We start from the raw sequence: 16,470 nt of genomic DNA on the forward strand, positions 1-16,470 counted from the left end.
AACCTTTGTCAGATAATGTAGGGGCACAGCAATTAACTGTTTTATTCTATTCATACAACAGCAATATTACACCAGGCTAAAATGTACAAGAAAAAGTACAGAACTTGAAATAAGTGGGGGCGTGGAAACGTCCTCCTGAAGAGAGTGAAACTCAGTATCAGTGGAGGGTGGAGGAAACTTTTGCTGATGTGTCCATGGTATCCACTCCTTTCAGGAGCCTCTCCACCACACCCTCCCACTAAACCCTCCCTACAGATCAGCTCCTGTACACATAGAGAACACTGGCCCATCACAGTCCTGCACACAGAACAATTTAAACTTTACCCCACTCCTCCTGCACTTTCCCCTCCACCCTGCAGCTGTCCCTCTTCTGGTAAAAGCATCCCTTGTAAATGTGATGAAGGAACTGCCCTTCTTTAACCATCTTTTCACAGATCTGAACCAGCTTTTGCAGTTACAACAAAATAATTCCCTCCTGTCCATCTGTTCTCCTTTCCCATTGACCCTAAAATTGTGTTTCCCAAACTCACCAGTGGAAACAGTACCACACCATGTACTCCTGCTCACAGGAGCTGGTATCAGTCATTCTCCATTAAACAATTAGATCACGGCAGGTCTGCACCTCAACCCCATGACCCACCTCTCTGCATTATCATAGCATAGTGGGACACACTGCTGGGAGGCCCAAGTGATACACCCAGCCCTCCCACTCACTGGTGTGAGCCATCAGATCGGCTGTAAATTAACACCATTCTTGAGAGGGCTGGAACTAGGGAACTTGCCCGGGATGAGGGGGAATGAAGTCCAAAGCATGGGCAAAGCAATCATGTACTGACAGATATTAAATGTGTTACAGCTCCGAAGCTCAGCTCCCTTGTTCCATCCCGGGAGGTGATCCACAGTCAAGCAAATGCTGTCCTGGGCTGTGTGATATCTGGATTCTCTCCCGACAACGTTCAGGTATCCTGGAAAAAAGCTGGATCTGCCCAAGAAGGCATCGTTCTCCCTTCCACTCGGAGATCTGATGGTACATTTGAAACAATCTCTTACCTGACAGTGCCTGTGCAGGAATGGACCAAGAAACAGAAATATACTTGTGAAGTGAATCACACACCTTCCCGTTTCAGTGGTCAGGTCAACATGACGTATCAAGAGGGTGAGTGATAGCTGAAGAAAAATTAATTAACTTACAGCACTAAACTACCTAACTGATACTCCCACACAATTCCTGTTCCTACTGTCAATCTGGTTGTGTGATGTACAGATGATCTTTGCACTTTGAATCAACTCAAATCACCAGCAACTTTAACCCCATCTACTGGGCAGGAAAGGTATAAGATGAGGTCACCTGTCCATTCTGTCTCAATAATTTTAGTTGTCTCTGTTTGTAGTTAGAATGAAAATATTTAGTGAGCAAAGCCCGCATCTCATGCTTTACTGTCTGGAGAAGATCTCCCTGTTCCCTTTTCACTGTCTTCTCAGTGTTAGTTCCTCAGAAAATATCTCTGCAATTTTGTGTTGCTTCAATCCCCAGTGTTTCCAGTGAGACACTTCTGTCGATTGTCCACTCACTGAAATGTAGGTGCCTGGATTATTTTTGAATGGATGCCCAATACTCGAGTGAATGTTGTGACCTTGTGTCCTCAGATCCTCAACCAGGTTCAGAGAGCACATGCATTTATCATGACTGACACAACCTCATCCCGATAGGATGCGATATACAGATCTATGAATCTTGCATTTCCAGGTGGAAAATGTCCCGGCTGTTTTTTGAAGCCTTTGCCAATGTTCTTTTACCAGAGTAATCTCAATAAAACATTCTCCGATGATTCTACCCAACAGTATCATTGTTCAGCAGAAAAGTGTGAAATAAGGTGATTGGCTGTGTATACAATTCGTCATTGAATTTTATTACAATCCATTTACTGGATTCCAGACCTGTCTCTGGTATCCATTGGGGTGGAAGTTTAACAGACCGTGATGAAAATATGTTATTTAAAATGACTACCTCTCCCCTCCACATTTCAATTTGACTTTTCAATATCCTTGTGATCACCTATTTCAATTTAACCTCCCATTCCCATTCTGACATGTCTGTCCATGGCCTCCACTACTGACGTGGTGAGGCCAAAGTCAAGACCTCATATTCCATCCAGATATCTGCCAACCTGATGGCATGAGTACTGATTTCTTAATGTCCAGTAGTCTCCACCCCACTCCATTATTCTCCCTTTCTTTTTATTCCCCATACTATGTACCCCCTCATTCCGTCACTTCTCCTCACCTCTCCATTTGGTTCCCGTCCTCCAGCATTTTCCTCAATAGTGCACTGTCCTGTCCAATTCCTTCTGCTTCAGCCATTTATCTTTTCCACTTATCCCTCACCAGCTTCTTACTTCATACCTCCTCCCCATCCACACCCTTTCCCCCTCACCTGGTCTCACCTCTCATCTAACAGAATGTATTCCTCTACACTCCACCCACCTCTTATTCTGGCTTCTACCCGCTTCCTGTCCAGTACCGGTGAAGCCATTCGGCCCGAAAGATCGACTGTTTATTTCCCTCCATAGATGCTGCCCGACTTCCCATGTTCCTCCAGCATTTTGTGTGTGTTGTTCAAGATTTCCAGCATCTGTAGAACCTCTTGTGTTTCTGGTTGTCCATACTCTCATTCATTTGTGTACATTGTTGCTTCAATGTGACTCAGATCCCAATTCCAGTCTCCTTCGCCAGATTCCCACCTGTCTGACTCCAGTCAGCAAGAACTGGAACCTGTCTGTCACCCAGTGGCTGTGAGGCACGAGGTGATGAAGGTGAACGGGGCAGAAATTACAAATTGACTCAGTCAAAGGACGGATGACCCTTTAATAATGTTGGGCACAAGACAAATTGGTGAGACAAGACACAGGGGTCTACCCAGTCTCCTGTCCAATCTGACATGCTTTGTGTGTAATTCCTGGATCAGACAAATTGTTAAAGTTACATTGATCCACATGCAGGACACTGAATTCAGTCCAAGAGGGAAACTCAGTGATCCCAAGGAATGTCAGAAAGGACAATGTTTTGTTCGAATTACCCAAGCATTGACAGATTTATATGCTTCTTGTGGGATAACACCAGCATTCAGCAATAAGAGGACTGATCCTGACTCTGTCAGGTTTTATGAGAGGATCGCATTTCCCAGGGACTGCTGAACATCAAGACCAGGCTGATATGGGACCTAACTGAGAAACTTGCCAAAATACATTTAACAACAACACAGTGCTGATTAAACTGGGATTCACAATTCCGTAACCCTTCAGTGTACACCGAGGTTTGCAGATTTGTGATATTACTCAACAGCAATGATCATCTAGACTACACCCATGGACTTTCAGTTTTAAAAGAAAATTGCTCATAATCTTACTGAAATGAAAAATGTAGAGAAATACACATCATACTTTGTCAGATGATCCGTCCCAGTCAGACTGGACAGTGTGTGTTACATCTGCTCTTTCTTCAGACAAAGACACTGACTCACAGTCTCACTGAAGGACTCAACCGTGACACAAACACAATCAGCCTCCACACTAAATGTCAAAGAGCAAAACCACCCACGTTCCCGAAGGTGATCGAGTGTGTAAATGGTGTACACAAAGTGCAGAGAGCTGCAATGTACGTGAACTGATGATCGTGCATTGGGAGACGGCCTCAACAACTTCACACAAAACCGACACTAACCCAGAGGACAGGTGACCCAACACTTGATCAAAGAGCCGTTTTATTCACTTATCATTTCCTATCAATCACTGATTGCTCTGGAACTGAGGGACTTGCTGCCTCATTCCTGATGGTGATTCAGGTTCAGCCGTGTTGCTGCAGGTCTGGAGTCACAGATGGGACTTCTCTCCGGAAGTTATCACAGGGAACGACACTACAAATACCTCCGTGGACATCTTTCTATTCCAAAAAGCACTGATGAATTGAATTTAAACTCCCATCCACCAGGTTGGGATTTGAAACTATTTTCCCAGTTCATCAGCCCAGCAACTTAACAACACACTCTGACCATGGCTGCTCATTTCAAGAGAGACAGAGGCTTCAGTGTTTGTACGCAGGAATGCTAAAACCACAGGCACCAGCAGAAGTAGTGCAGGTGTATGAGGGAGCAGAGTTGAAAGAATACAATGTTTTCCTAAGTTTGTGTGGGTGGTGAAGGTTGCAGAGATGGGGAGAGGCACGGCCACAGTAAAACTCAATGTCCGGATGTGAAGTTATTAAACTGAGTGAATCCCAGGCTCAGCCCAGATGGAGAAAGGGATTCTCATTGATTCACAGTGTTCATTGTTACTGATCAATGGCGCTGAGTCTCCGAGCACAGAATATACTGAGCTGTGTCTCTGCTGAGAAATCTGCAAGCTTCTCTGTCTCACAGTGAACCAATTGGTACAGTTATTAGACAGGGATTCTAAACCTAGTTACACATCGTTTGTCCTGATTTACTTTTCTGAATCAAAACTTATAGGAATATGAGACACGTGATTCAGTCCTGGGTGTTTCTGTTATTCGGTTTGCATTAAATGCAGCTGTCATGTACTGATGATCTGTCTTGACCTAACACATCCAATAGAAATATCTCCAGTAAGATTCTGAGCATTTCCATTTCTAATCCACAGAATTGTCTGTCTTTATTCAAAATCCTGACATTGAAGAGATGTGGATCGACAAGACTGCTACCGTGAAGTGCACGGTTCTCTGTACAGATCCCGAAGATATCGACATCTCTTGGCAAGTGGGCGGGAAGGAGAAAACTACAGGAATTGTCGAACAACAACCGCAGGCGGAAGGGTCCCAATACAGAGTGCTCAGTGAACTCCAGATCAGTGTGGAGGAGTGGTTCAGTGGGGTGGAGTACGAGTGCTCTGCTCAGGGATCTCCCTCATCTTCCCGAGTGTCAGCACGGACCAATAGTACCAAAGGTGGGTAAGAGACCAGCGATTAAATGGCCACCATTAGTTACCTGAGTCAAAATGTTTGACATTTCATTTGTTTTCTTGTCTATTCCAGTCGAGATAAAAAGCCCCAAGGTCAGACTGCTGCCTCCACCTCAGGAAGAGACCAAGAAAAGGAAAATGGCCACACTGGAGTGTGTGGTCTCCGGATTCTACCCGGACCAAATAAATGTTATCTGGGAGAAAGACAGCACCGTGATCAACACCAACACCAGCGCTACACCGACCTCTCTGGAGCAGGGGTGGACTTTCAGTACCAGACACTTCCTGACCGTGAGTTTACAGGAGTGGAAGGCAGAATCAGTCTTCAGCTGTACCGTGATTCATCGTCCCTCCAACACCCGTATCAAGAAGCAAGTGAAGAACGTCCAAGGTAGGGTCCTGGACTCAGCCCATTATTGAAATTGTTTACATTATGCTATGAATTCAAGGTCAACACTAAATCACGGTGCAGCCCTGGTTTAGTTCTGTGGGTGAATTGATAAAGTTCAAAGTACAAAGTACATTTATTATCAAAGTCTGTGCACCCATATATAACTTTGAGATTCTCTTCTTGCAGACACTCACAAAACAAACACAATAGCATTCAGAGTCAAGCATCAAATGTGTGAAAAAAAACACATTGTGCAGACAATAACAAAAATTCAAACAATCCACAGAACCTGAACCGCAGAGTCCCCTGAAGTAAATCCACAGCCACGTCACCAGTTCAGCACTGCAACTGGTCCAGTAGACCGATGGCTGCAGGCCACCGCCACGGAGCCAGGTTCAGTGCTGAGGTGAGTGCCGATGGCTGCAGGCCGCAGCTGCAGAGTCAGTTCAGTGCTGAGGTGAGGGAAGCCTCACAGAGTAGTGAGATGAACAGCAGTTCGGCCTTCACTTGTGATGTCGATGTCTTCAGCTTTTTATTCAGGCGAGGTGATAAAATCAGCCAACCTTAGATTAGTTCTCCACTTTCAGCCAACATAATCCAGACTTTCACCATAGAAATAATTATTGAAAATATTTCATAACTTGAGGGGAATCCGAATCATTTCACTGGACAGGCACTGTGGAAATCCCTGATACTTGTCTGCAAAATGATCCCTCCCTCTGCCTTTGAACATAATCCCAGCCTCTGATTAGTGCCTGAGTTGTGACTGAATTTCCAGCAGAGCAGCTCTCCCTCTGCTGCTGTGTGGGAACAGTCAGCCTGGGCAATGTGTAGAAGCCTCTGGAGGGCGGCTTGAACACACAACATTCTGACAAAGCAGCAGTAAACATTAGTTATACCTAATTGAGTAAAAAGTGCATTTTAATATTTGTTAGAAAAGCCAAATATTCCTCACACTTAAAATTTAAAATATGAAGTGTATTTTGTTGAATTCTTTTTAGTGAAACTTTGCTCCATTTCCGATTCTCTGAAATGCTGGGTATTTTCTATAGTGTCTGGTAACAATTCAAGTGACCATGAAACTGCAAAAACAATGTGACGGCCAATCTTGTTTATTTACTTTCCCTCAGGGTGTTCACCCTGTCTGCTCAATAGGGGAGATTCATTTCTTCATCAATGTAGATTATTCTCATCTCACCTTGTTGGGACTGGCATATCATAGACCAGAGATGAACAGGAAATGCTGGGCTTGTCAGTGACAAACTCGGCCATTGGGGAATGGTGAAAGAATAATTTCTACCAGATAACTGTTCAGATACCCGCCCGTCCGTCACTTTCAGCAAACCTTCCTTGGAAGAGATCTGGACAAAGAGGGCAGCGACCATTCTGTGTGAGGTGGTTCACAGTGATTTACAGGGATTCAGTGTAACCTGGCAGGTGGACGGAAGGAAGAGGGAAGAGAGGGTCAGGACTGTGGGTCCAGACAGCAACGAAGGTGAAGACATGATCACCAGCAGACTGATACGAGATTCAGTCCTGGGTGTTTCTGTTATTCTGTTTGCATTTAATGCATTTGTCATGTACTGATAATCTGTCTTCACCTAACACAACCAACAGAAATATCTCCAGTAAGATTCTGAGCATTTCCATTTCTAATTCACAGAATTGTCTGTCTTTATTCAAAATCCCGACATTGAAGAGATGTGGATCGACAAGACTGCTACCGTGAAGTGCACGGTTCTCTGTGCAGATCCCGAAGATATCCACATCTCTTGGCACGTGGGCGGGAAGGAGAAAACTACAGGAATTGTCGAACAACAACCACAGGCGGATGGGTCCCGATACAGAGTGCTCAGCGAACTCCAGATCAGTGTGGAGGAGTGGTTCAGTGGGGTGGAGTACGAGTGCTCTGCTCAGGGATCTCCCTCATCTTCCCGAGTGTCAGCACGGACCAATAGTACCAAAGGTGGGAGAGAGACCAGCGATTAAATGAGCAGCATTAGTTACCTGAGTCAAAATGTTTGACGTTTCCTGTTTTCTTGTCTATTCCAGTCGAGATAAAAAGTCCCAAGGTCAGACTGCTGCCTCCATCACAGGAAGAGACCAAGAATAAGAAAACGGCCACACTGGAGTGTGTGGTCTCAGGATTCTACCCGAACCAAATAAATGTCATCTGGGAGAAACACAACACCGTGATCACCTTCAACACCACTGCTACACCGACCGCTCTGGAGCAGGGGTGGACTTTCAGTGCCAGACACTTCCTGACCGTGAGTTTACAGGAGTGGAAGACAGAATCAGTCTTCAGCTGTACCGTGATTCATCCCCCCTCCAACACCCGTATCAAGAAGCAAGTGAAGAACGTCCAAGGTAGGGTCCTGGGACTCACCCCATTATTGAAATTGTTTACACTGTGCTATGAATTCAAGGTCAACACTAAATCACGGTGCAGCCCTGGTTCAGTTCTGTGGGTGAACTGATAAATTTCAAAGTACAAAGTACATTTATTATCAAAGTCTGTACACCATATACAACCTTCAGATTCTCTTCTTGCAGGCAGTCACAAAGCAAAGAAACACAATAGAATTCAGAGTCAAACATCCAATGTGTGAAAAAGAAAGAACAAACTGTGTAAACAATATAATGATTCAAACAAACAATCCACAGAACCTGAACCGCAGAGTCCCCTGAAGTGAATCCACAGCCACGTCACAGTTCAGCACCGCAACCGGTCCAGGAGACCGATGGCTGCAGGCCACGGCCACGGAGCCAGGCTCAGTGCTGAGGTGAGTGCCGATGGCTGCAGGCCGCAGCTGCAGAGTCGGTTTGGTACCGAGGCGAGTGAAACCTCACAGAGTGGTGAGCTGAATACAGGTTCCAACTTCGACTTCAGCCTCAATGCCTTTATCTTTTGAATCTGTCTCGGTAGTAATATCAACCAGTCTTTGGATTGTTTTCTGCTCTCAACCAACATAATCCAGAAGCTTCACCAGAGAAATAATTGCATCTCTGAAAATAGTTCATCACTTGAAGAGAATGCAAACCATTTTACTGAACAGTCTGTCTTTGAACAATATTCCAGCCTCCAATTAGTACCTCAGTTCAGCTTTCATTTTTGGTGTTGACGTCTTTATCTTTTTAATCTGGCTAGGTGATAAAATCAGCCAGTCTTCGGTTTTTTCTGCGTTCTCAGGCAACATTATCCAAAAGCTTCACCATAGAAATAACCTCAGAAAATACCTTCACAGAAACTATCCACAGAACATGACCTGTCCAGATATCTGCCAACCTGATGGTACACTTATTTCTGCAACTGCCAATAATATCCCTCCTGCTCCTTTATTCATTTTTCTGCTTCCTGTACCAGGTTCCTCCTCACCCCTTCACTTCTCCTCACCTGCCCATCATCCCCATTTGGTTCCCCTCATTGGTACTAATCACTGTACTGAGTCTCCAAGCAAAGAATATACTGAGCTGTGTCTCTGCTGAGAAATCTGCAAGCTTCTCTGTCTCACAGAGCTCCATCTCACAGTGAGCCAATTTACAGTGTTTATAAAGGGATTCTAAACCAAGAAAACAAAGATAATGTCAAACATTTTCACTCAGGTAACTAATGCTGGCCATTTAATCGCTGGTCTCTTGCCCGCCTTTGGTACTATTGGTCCGTGCTGACACTCGGGAAGATGAAGGAGATTCCTGAGCAGAGCACTCGTACTCCACCCCACTGAACCACTCCTCCACATTGATCTGGAGTTCGCTGAGCACTCTGTATCGGGACCCATCCCTCTCCGCTTGATGGGTGTGAATTCTTTTAGTTTTCTCCTTCCCACCCACATGCCAAGAGATGTGGATATCTTTGGGATCTGTACACAGAACCATGCACTTCATGATACCAGTCTTATCGATCCACATCTCTTCCACAATTGATATGCCAAGAAGGCATTGCTCTCCCTTGCACTCTCAGACCTGATGGTCGATTTGAAACTATCGCTTACCTGACACTGTCTGTGCAGTAATCGACCAGGAAACAGAAATATACTTGTGAAGTGAATCACACACCCTCCAGTTTCAGTGATGAAGTCAACATGACGTATCAAGAGGGAGAGTGATGTCTGAAGGATAATTCATTTATTTACAGAACTACATAACTAATCCCTGTCCCTACTATCAATCTCATTCAGTGATGTACAGATAATCATTGCACTTTGTATCAACTCTTATCACTAGCAGTTTTAACCCCATCTACTGGGCAGGAAAGGTATAAGATTAGGTCACCTGTACATTCTGTCTCAATAATTTTAGCTGTCTCTGTTTGCAGTTATAATGAAAATAAGGTAGTGAGCAAAGCTCACACCCATATTTACAATCTGGAGAAAATCTTCTTCTTCCCTTTTCACTGTCTCTTCAGTGTTAGTTCCTCAGAAATATCTCTGCCATTTTGTATTTGCTTCAGTCTTCAGACTGTTTCCACTGTTTCCTGAGAGGCTCTTCTGTCGATTGTCCACTCACTGAAATGTAGGTGCCTGGATTATTTTTGAATTGATGCCCAATCCTCGTGAATGTTGTGACCTTGTGTCCTCAGATCCTCGACCAGGTTCAGAGAGCACACGCATTTATCATGGCTGACATAACCTTACCCCGACAGGATGCGATATACAGAGGACAGAGAGTGGGAATATGTGGGAATCCCTTTTTTCCAAGCACAGGAAAAGATGTGAAAATATTTAATGCTGACATTACTGAATTTTCTATTTCCAGGTGGAAAATGTCCCCGCAGTTTTTCGAAGCCCGTGCCAATGTTCTTTTACCAGAGTAATCTCAATGCAACATTCTCAGATGGTTCTACCCAACAGTATCACTGTTCGGCAGGAAAGTGTGAAATAAAGTGATTGGTTCTGTATAAAATTCGTCAATGAATTTCATTACAATCTACTTACAGGATTCCAGACCTGCCGCTGGAATCCTTTGGAATGGACGTTTGATAGAGAAGAAAACACATGATTTAAACTGCCTCTCCCCTCCACATTTCAATTTGACTTTCCAATATCCTCATGGCCATCTATTTCAATTTGTCCCCCTCCCCCTCCCCCCACTACTTTCAAATCTCTTAGTACCTCTCCTTTCAGTTAGTCCTGACGAAGGGTCTCGGCCCCAAACGTTGACAGTGCTTCTCCTTATAGATGCCGCCTGGCCTGCTGTGTTCCACCAGAATTTTGTGTGTGTTGTTCAAGATTTCCAGCATCTGTCAAATCTCTTGTGTTTCTGGTTGTCCATTCACTCATTCATTTGTGTACATTGTTGCTTCAGTGTGACTCAGATCCCAATTCCACTTTCCTTGGCCAGATTCCCTCCTGTCTGACTCCAGTCAGCAAGAACTGGAACCTGTTTTTCACCCAGTGGCTGTGAGGCACGAGGTGATGAAGGTGAACGGGGCAGAAATTCCAAATTGACTCAGTCGGTGATCCCAAGGAATGTCACAAAGGAGAATGTTTTGTTAGAATTACTCAACCATTTACAGAATTATATACTTCTTGTGGGATATCACCAGCATTCAGCAATAAGGGGACTGATCCTGACTGACTCTGCCAGGTTTTATGAGGGGTCGCGTTCCCCAGGGACTGCTGATCCTCAACACCATGCTGATATGGGACAGAAACCTGCAGAAAACTTTCATATTTAACAACATCACAGTGCTGATTAATCTGAGATTCACAATTCCGTGACCCTTCGGTGTACACCGAGGTTTGCAGATTTGTGATATTACACAACAACAATGATCATCTAGGCTACACCCATGGACTTTCTGTTTTAAAAGAAGATTGTTCATAATCTTACTGACATGAGAAAGGTTAAGAAATCCACATCGTACTTTGTCAGATGATCCGTCCCAGTCAGACTGGACAGTGTGTGTTACATCTGCTCTTTCTTCAGACAAAGACACTGACTCACAGTCTCACTGAAGGACTCAACCGTGACACAAACACAATCAGCCTCCACACTAAATGTCAAAGAGCAAAAGGGGACCGAGTGTGTAAATGGTGTACACAAAGTGCAGAGGGCTGCAATGTCCGTGAACTGATGATCGTGCATTGGGAGACGGCCTCAACAACTTCACACAAAACCGACACTAACCCAGAGGACAGGTGACCCAACACTTGATCAAAGAGCTGTTTTATTCACTTATCATTTCCTATCAATCACTGATCGCTCTGGAACTGAGGGACTTGCTGCCTCATTCCTGATAGTGATTCAGGTTCAGCAGTGTTGCTGCAGGTCTGGAGTCACAGACCAGCCGGATCAGATGGGACTTCTCTCCGGAAGTTATCACAGGGAACGACACTACAAATACCTCCGTAGACATCTTTCTATTCCAAAAAGCACTGATGAATTGAATTTAAACTCCCATCCACCAGGTTGGGATTTGAAACTATTTTCCCAGTTCATCAGCCCAACAACTTAACAACACACTCTGACCATGGCTGCTCATTTCAAGAGAGACAGAGGCTTCAGTGTTTGTACGCAGGAATGCTAAAACCACAGAGAGCTGCAGTGTAAGTGAACTGATGATAGTGATGTTACAAGTATCACTCCTTGTAATAATGATCAGGGAGGCACAGAGAGAATTGGATTTACCGACAAGTACCTTCATTGTCTCAATGTAAGACATGTGATCTTACACGACCAATACCTGTGTGCACACCTGCTGAGTTTCCCTGACCTTCCATGAACAGTCAAATATTAAAAAGATTATACCAGTTAAAAAGGAGACTTTGCTGCTAGCCACATGTTCCTTGTCACCCCATTTTGAATCTCCACATCCATGAGGCACCTCATATCCACGATAGCGAATCTCCTACGGAGCCATGGCTGCCAGCACACTTGAAGCATCTGCCTTTAAATTCATCCCTTACCAATTCAAATGTTACATTCCAGTGATATTTGCTAAACTCACCTGATTGACCTCTAACACCTTCTTATTGGTTCTGATCGAGAAGTGACAACAGGTAATCTATGGCTCTTTGTCCTCAATCAGCAATCAGCTTGATCACACAGAGCAGAGACAGACCCCAACAATCACAGACCTGCATGTTATATCCAACCAAAGAACATCTCACATATGTCTTCTTCTTTGGAAATGATGCCTGGGCAGTCCAGCACATCATTTTGTCTACTTCAAAACACTGATCAAGCCAAGCAACTTCATTTCACAAAATGGAAGTCATAGAGTCTCGTCATAAAGTGGCAGCCTCCATACCTTCAAACACACGGCAAGAATAAAGACAATAGGTCTGTTTGATTCCGCTGTCCTGATTCATCCAAATTCACTAATCTATAGATGGTAGTTCTTTCTGACCAACAGTGCATTGGGAGATGACCTCAACAACTTCACTTGAGTGTAATTACACAAAAGTGACACTAACCTGAACAAAGGGTTATTTTATTAATTTATCATTTCCCATCAATCACTGATTGCTCTAGAACTGAGGGACTTGCTGGCTCGTTCCTGATGGTGGTTCAGGTTCAGTTGTATTGCTGCCGGTCTGGAATCACATAGCAACCACACCAGACGAGATTTCTTTTCAGAAGTTACCACAGCAAATACTATAAATTCTTCCACAGTCTACATTTTATTCATTTATTATTTGAATTTAAACTCCCATCCACTGGGTTGGGATTTGAACCCATTTTGCCAGTTCATCAGTCCCTAACTTATAGATACACTCTGATCATTGCCGCTCATTTCAAGACGGACAGAGGCTGCAGTGTTTGTAAGCAAGAATGCTAAAGCTACAGGCACCAGCAGAAGTAGTGCAAGTGTATGAGTGAGCGGAGTTGAAAGAATACGATGTTTTCTGAAGTTTGTTATGGGTTGTGAAGGTTGCAGAGATGAGGAGAGGCACAGCCACAGTAAGACTGGAAGGTCGGGATGTGAAGTTATTAAACTGAGTGAATCCCAGGCTCAGCCCAGATGGAGAAAGGGATTCTCATTGAGTCACAGTGTTCATTGTTACTGATCAATGGCACTGAGTCTCCAAGCAAAGAATATACTGAGCTGTGTCTCTGCTGAGAAATCTGCATGCTTCTCTGTCTCACAGCGAACCAATTGGTACAGTTATTAGAAAGGGATTCAAAACCTACTGAGCACATTCTTTGTTCTGATTTTCTTTTCTGAATCAAAACTTACAGGAATATGAGACACGTGATTCAGTCCTGGGTGTTTCTGTTACTCTGTTTGCATTAAATGCAGCTGACATGTACTGATGATCTGTCTTGACCTAACACAACCAATAGAAATATCTCCAGTAAGATTCTGAGCATTTCCATTTCTAATCCACAGAATTGTCAGTCTTTATTCAAAATCCCGACATTGAAGAGATGTGGATCGACAAGACTGCTACCATGAAGTGCACGGTTCTCTGTACAGATCCCGAAGATATCCACATCTCTTGGCACGTGGGTAGGAAGGAGAAAACTAAAGGAATTCACACCCATCAAGCAGAGAGGGACGGATCCCGATACAGAGTGCTCAGCGAACTCCAGATCAGTGTGGAGGAGTGGTTCAGTGGGATAGAGTACAAGTGCTCTGCTCAGGGATCTCCTTCATCTTCCCGAGTGTCAGCACGGACCAATAGTACCAAAGGTGGGCAAGAGACCAGCGATTAAATGGCCAGCATTCGATACCTGAGTCAAAATGTTTGACAATTCCTGTTTTCTTGTCAATTCCAGTCGAGATAAAAAGTCCCAAGGTCAGACTGCTGCCTCCACCTCAGGAAGAGACCAAGAAAAGGAAAACGGCCACACTGGAGTGTGTGGTCTCTGGGTTCTACCCGGACCAAATAAATGTCATCTGGGAGAAAGGCAGCACCGTGATCATCTCCAACACCACTGCTACACCGACCACTCTGGAGCAGGGGTGGACATTCAGTGCCAGACACTTCCTGACCGTGAGTTTACAGGAGTGGAAGACAGAATCAGTCTTCAGCTGTACCGTGATTCATCCCCCCTCCAACACCCGTATCAAGAAGCAAGTGAAGAACGTCCAAGGTAGGGTCCTGGGACTCACCCCATTATTGAAATTGTTTACATTGTGCGATGAATTCAAGGTCAACACTAAATCACGGTGCAGCCCTGGTTCAGTTCTGTGGGTGAACTGATAAAGTACAAAGTACATTTATTATCAAAGTCTTTGCACCCATATACAACTTTGAGATTCTCTTCTTGCAGACACTCAGAAAACAAACACAATAGCATTCAGAGTCAAGCATCCAATGTGTGAAAAAAAACACATTGTGTAAACAATATAAAGGTTCAAACAAACAATCCACAGAACCTGAACCGCAGAGTCCCCTGAAGTAAATCCACAGCCACGTCACCAGTTCAGCACTGCAACCGGTCCAGGAGACCGATGGCTGCAGGCCACGGCCACGGAGCCAGGTTCAGTGCTGAGGTGAGTGCCGATGGCTGCAGGCCGCAGCTGCAGAGTCAGTTCAGTGCTGAGGTGAGGGTAGCCTCACAGAGTAGTGAGTTGAATACCCGAGTCTCAACGCCTTAATCTTTTTAATCTTGCTTAAATCGGACAATTATTGGTTGTTTTCTGCTCTCAACCAACATTGTTCAGAACTTCACCACAGAAATAATTGTATCTAAGAAAATGTTTCCATAACTTGACAGGAATCCAGATCATTTCACTGGACAGGCACTCTGGAGATCCCCGATACCTGTCTTCAGGAAAATGTTCTCTCCCTCTGCCTTTGAGCAATATCCCAGCCTTCAATTAGTGCCTGAGTTGTGACTGAATTTCCAGCAGAGCAGCTCTCCCTCTGCTCCTGTGTGGGAACAGTCAGCCCGGACAATGTGTAGAAGCCTCTGGAGGGCGGCTTGAACACACAACATTCTGACAAAGCAGAAGCAAATGTTAGTTACACCTAACAGAGAAAAAAGTGCATTTTATATTTGTGGCTAAAATTAAATATTTCTCATACTTAAATCTTGAAATATGAAGTGTATTTTCTGCAATATTTTTATGGAAAACTTTTCTCTGTTTCGCGTTCTATGGACACGCTCTGAAATGCTGGGTATTTGTTTTAATAGATTGCTGGTAACAATTTAAGTGACCATGGAACTACAAAAAAAAATCTAAGGGCCAATCGTGTTCATTTACATTCACTCAGGGTACTTATCCTGTCTGCTCAAAAAGGGAGATTCCTTTCTTCACCAGTGTTGATGGGTCTCATCTCATCTTGATGGGACTGGAAAATCACTGACCAGAGATGAACAGGAAATGCTGGTCTTGTCAGTGACAAACGTCCATTGGGGAATGATGAAATAATAATTTTCAACGTTTCTCCCAGATGACTGTTCAGATACCCACCCCTCAGTCACTTTAAGCAAACCTTCCTTTGAAGAGATCTGGACAAAGAGGACGGCGACCATTCTGTGTGAGGTGGTTCACAGTGATTTACTGGGATTCAGTGTAACCTGGCAGGTGGATGGAAGGAAGAAGGAAGATGGGGTGAGGACTCTGGGTCCAGACAGCAATGGAGGTGAAGACAAGATCACCAGCAGACTGACAGTCCCTGCTGCAGACTGGAACAATGGGGCTGAGTACTCGTGTGTGATAGAAGACAAGAGTTTGCCAACACCGGTGAAGAAATCCATCAGGAAGAACACAGGTACGTGTGGACAGAATTCAGTGTGAGTCTAATCTCAGCAATTGGACAGATTTATCACCATCCAGCACTGTGATAGACTATAGAAAATGAGAACAGGAGCAGGTCACTGGGTCTCTCGATCTGCTCAACCATTCAATCTGGTCTCGGCTGATCATCCAAATTCAATCCCTATCCCTGTTTTCTCCAGATATCCATTGACCCATTCACATGAAGAAGTATATACAACCCATTCTTGAATGTATTAGATGATAATTCTTCAAGTGCTTTCTGTGGGAGAGAGTTCCACAGGTTCTCATTCCCTCTACACGTACACAGCTGAGACTGCCACCCCTGCTCCAGGGGAGATGGAACAAACAGCACAGGATGATACAAGTCCAGGGGCTGAGTTCCACTTTCTGTCGAGTTGCTGTGTTCAGATAAAGTAAAGCCTCTC

At 44.4% G+C, this 16,470-nt stretch overlaps 1 protein-coding gene and 1 long non-coding RNA gene across 3 annotated transcripts in view; one reads left to right on the forward strand and one right to left on the reverse strand.

Annotated features, from left to right (window-relative positions):
• The window catches only part of LOC132381361 (uncharacterized), a 108,372-nt gene that overhangs the window by 90,592 nt on the left and 1,310 nt on the right, over positions 1 to 16,470 (forward strand). The window contains 7 exon segments of the mRNA XM_059950723.1: positions 4,656 to 4,958; positions 5,047 to 5,364; positions 7,028 to 7,330; positions 7,417 to 7,734; positions 13,703 to 14,005; positions 14,092 to 14,409; positions 15,717 to 16,037. Coding sequence (XP_059806706.1) covers positions 4,656 to 4,958; positions 5,047 to 5,364; positions 7,028 to 7,330; positions 7,417 to 7,734; positions 13,703 to 14,005; positions 14,092 to 14,409; positions 15,717 to 16,037 — 2,184 coding nt within the window.
• The window catches only part of LOC132381362 (uncharacterized), a 47,906-nt gene that overhangs the window by 17,910 nt on the left and 13,526 nt on the right, over positions 1 to 16,470 (reverse strand). Inside the window, exon 1 of one of the 2 annotated variants that reach the window (XR_009508014.1) lies at positions 10,479 to 11,152. The exons of the other annotated variant lie outside the window; for it this stretch is intronic. This is a non-coding gene — a long non-coding RNA (uncharacterized LOC132381362). Of the gene's footprint in view, positions 1 to 10,478; positions 11,153 to 16,470 lie in introns of those variants that run through there. 2 annotated transcript variants of the gene reach the window in all.

Source organism: Hypanus sabinus, chromosome 26 (assembly GCF_030144855.1).
Source record: "Hypanus sabinus isolate sHypSab1 chromosome 26, sHypSab1.hap1, whole genome shotgun sequence".
NCBI lineage: Eukaryota > Metazoa > Chordata > Chondrichthyes > Myliobatiformes > Dasyatidae > Hypanus > Hypanus sabinus.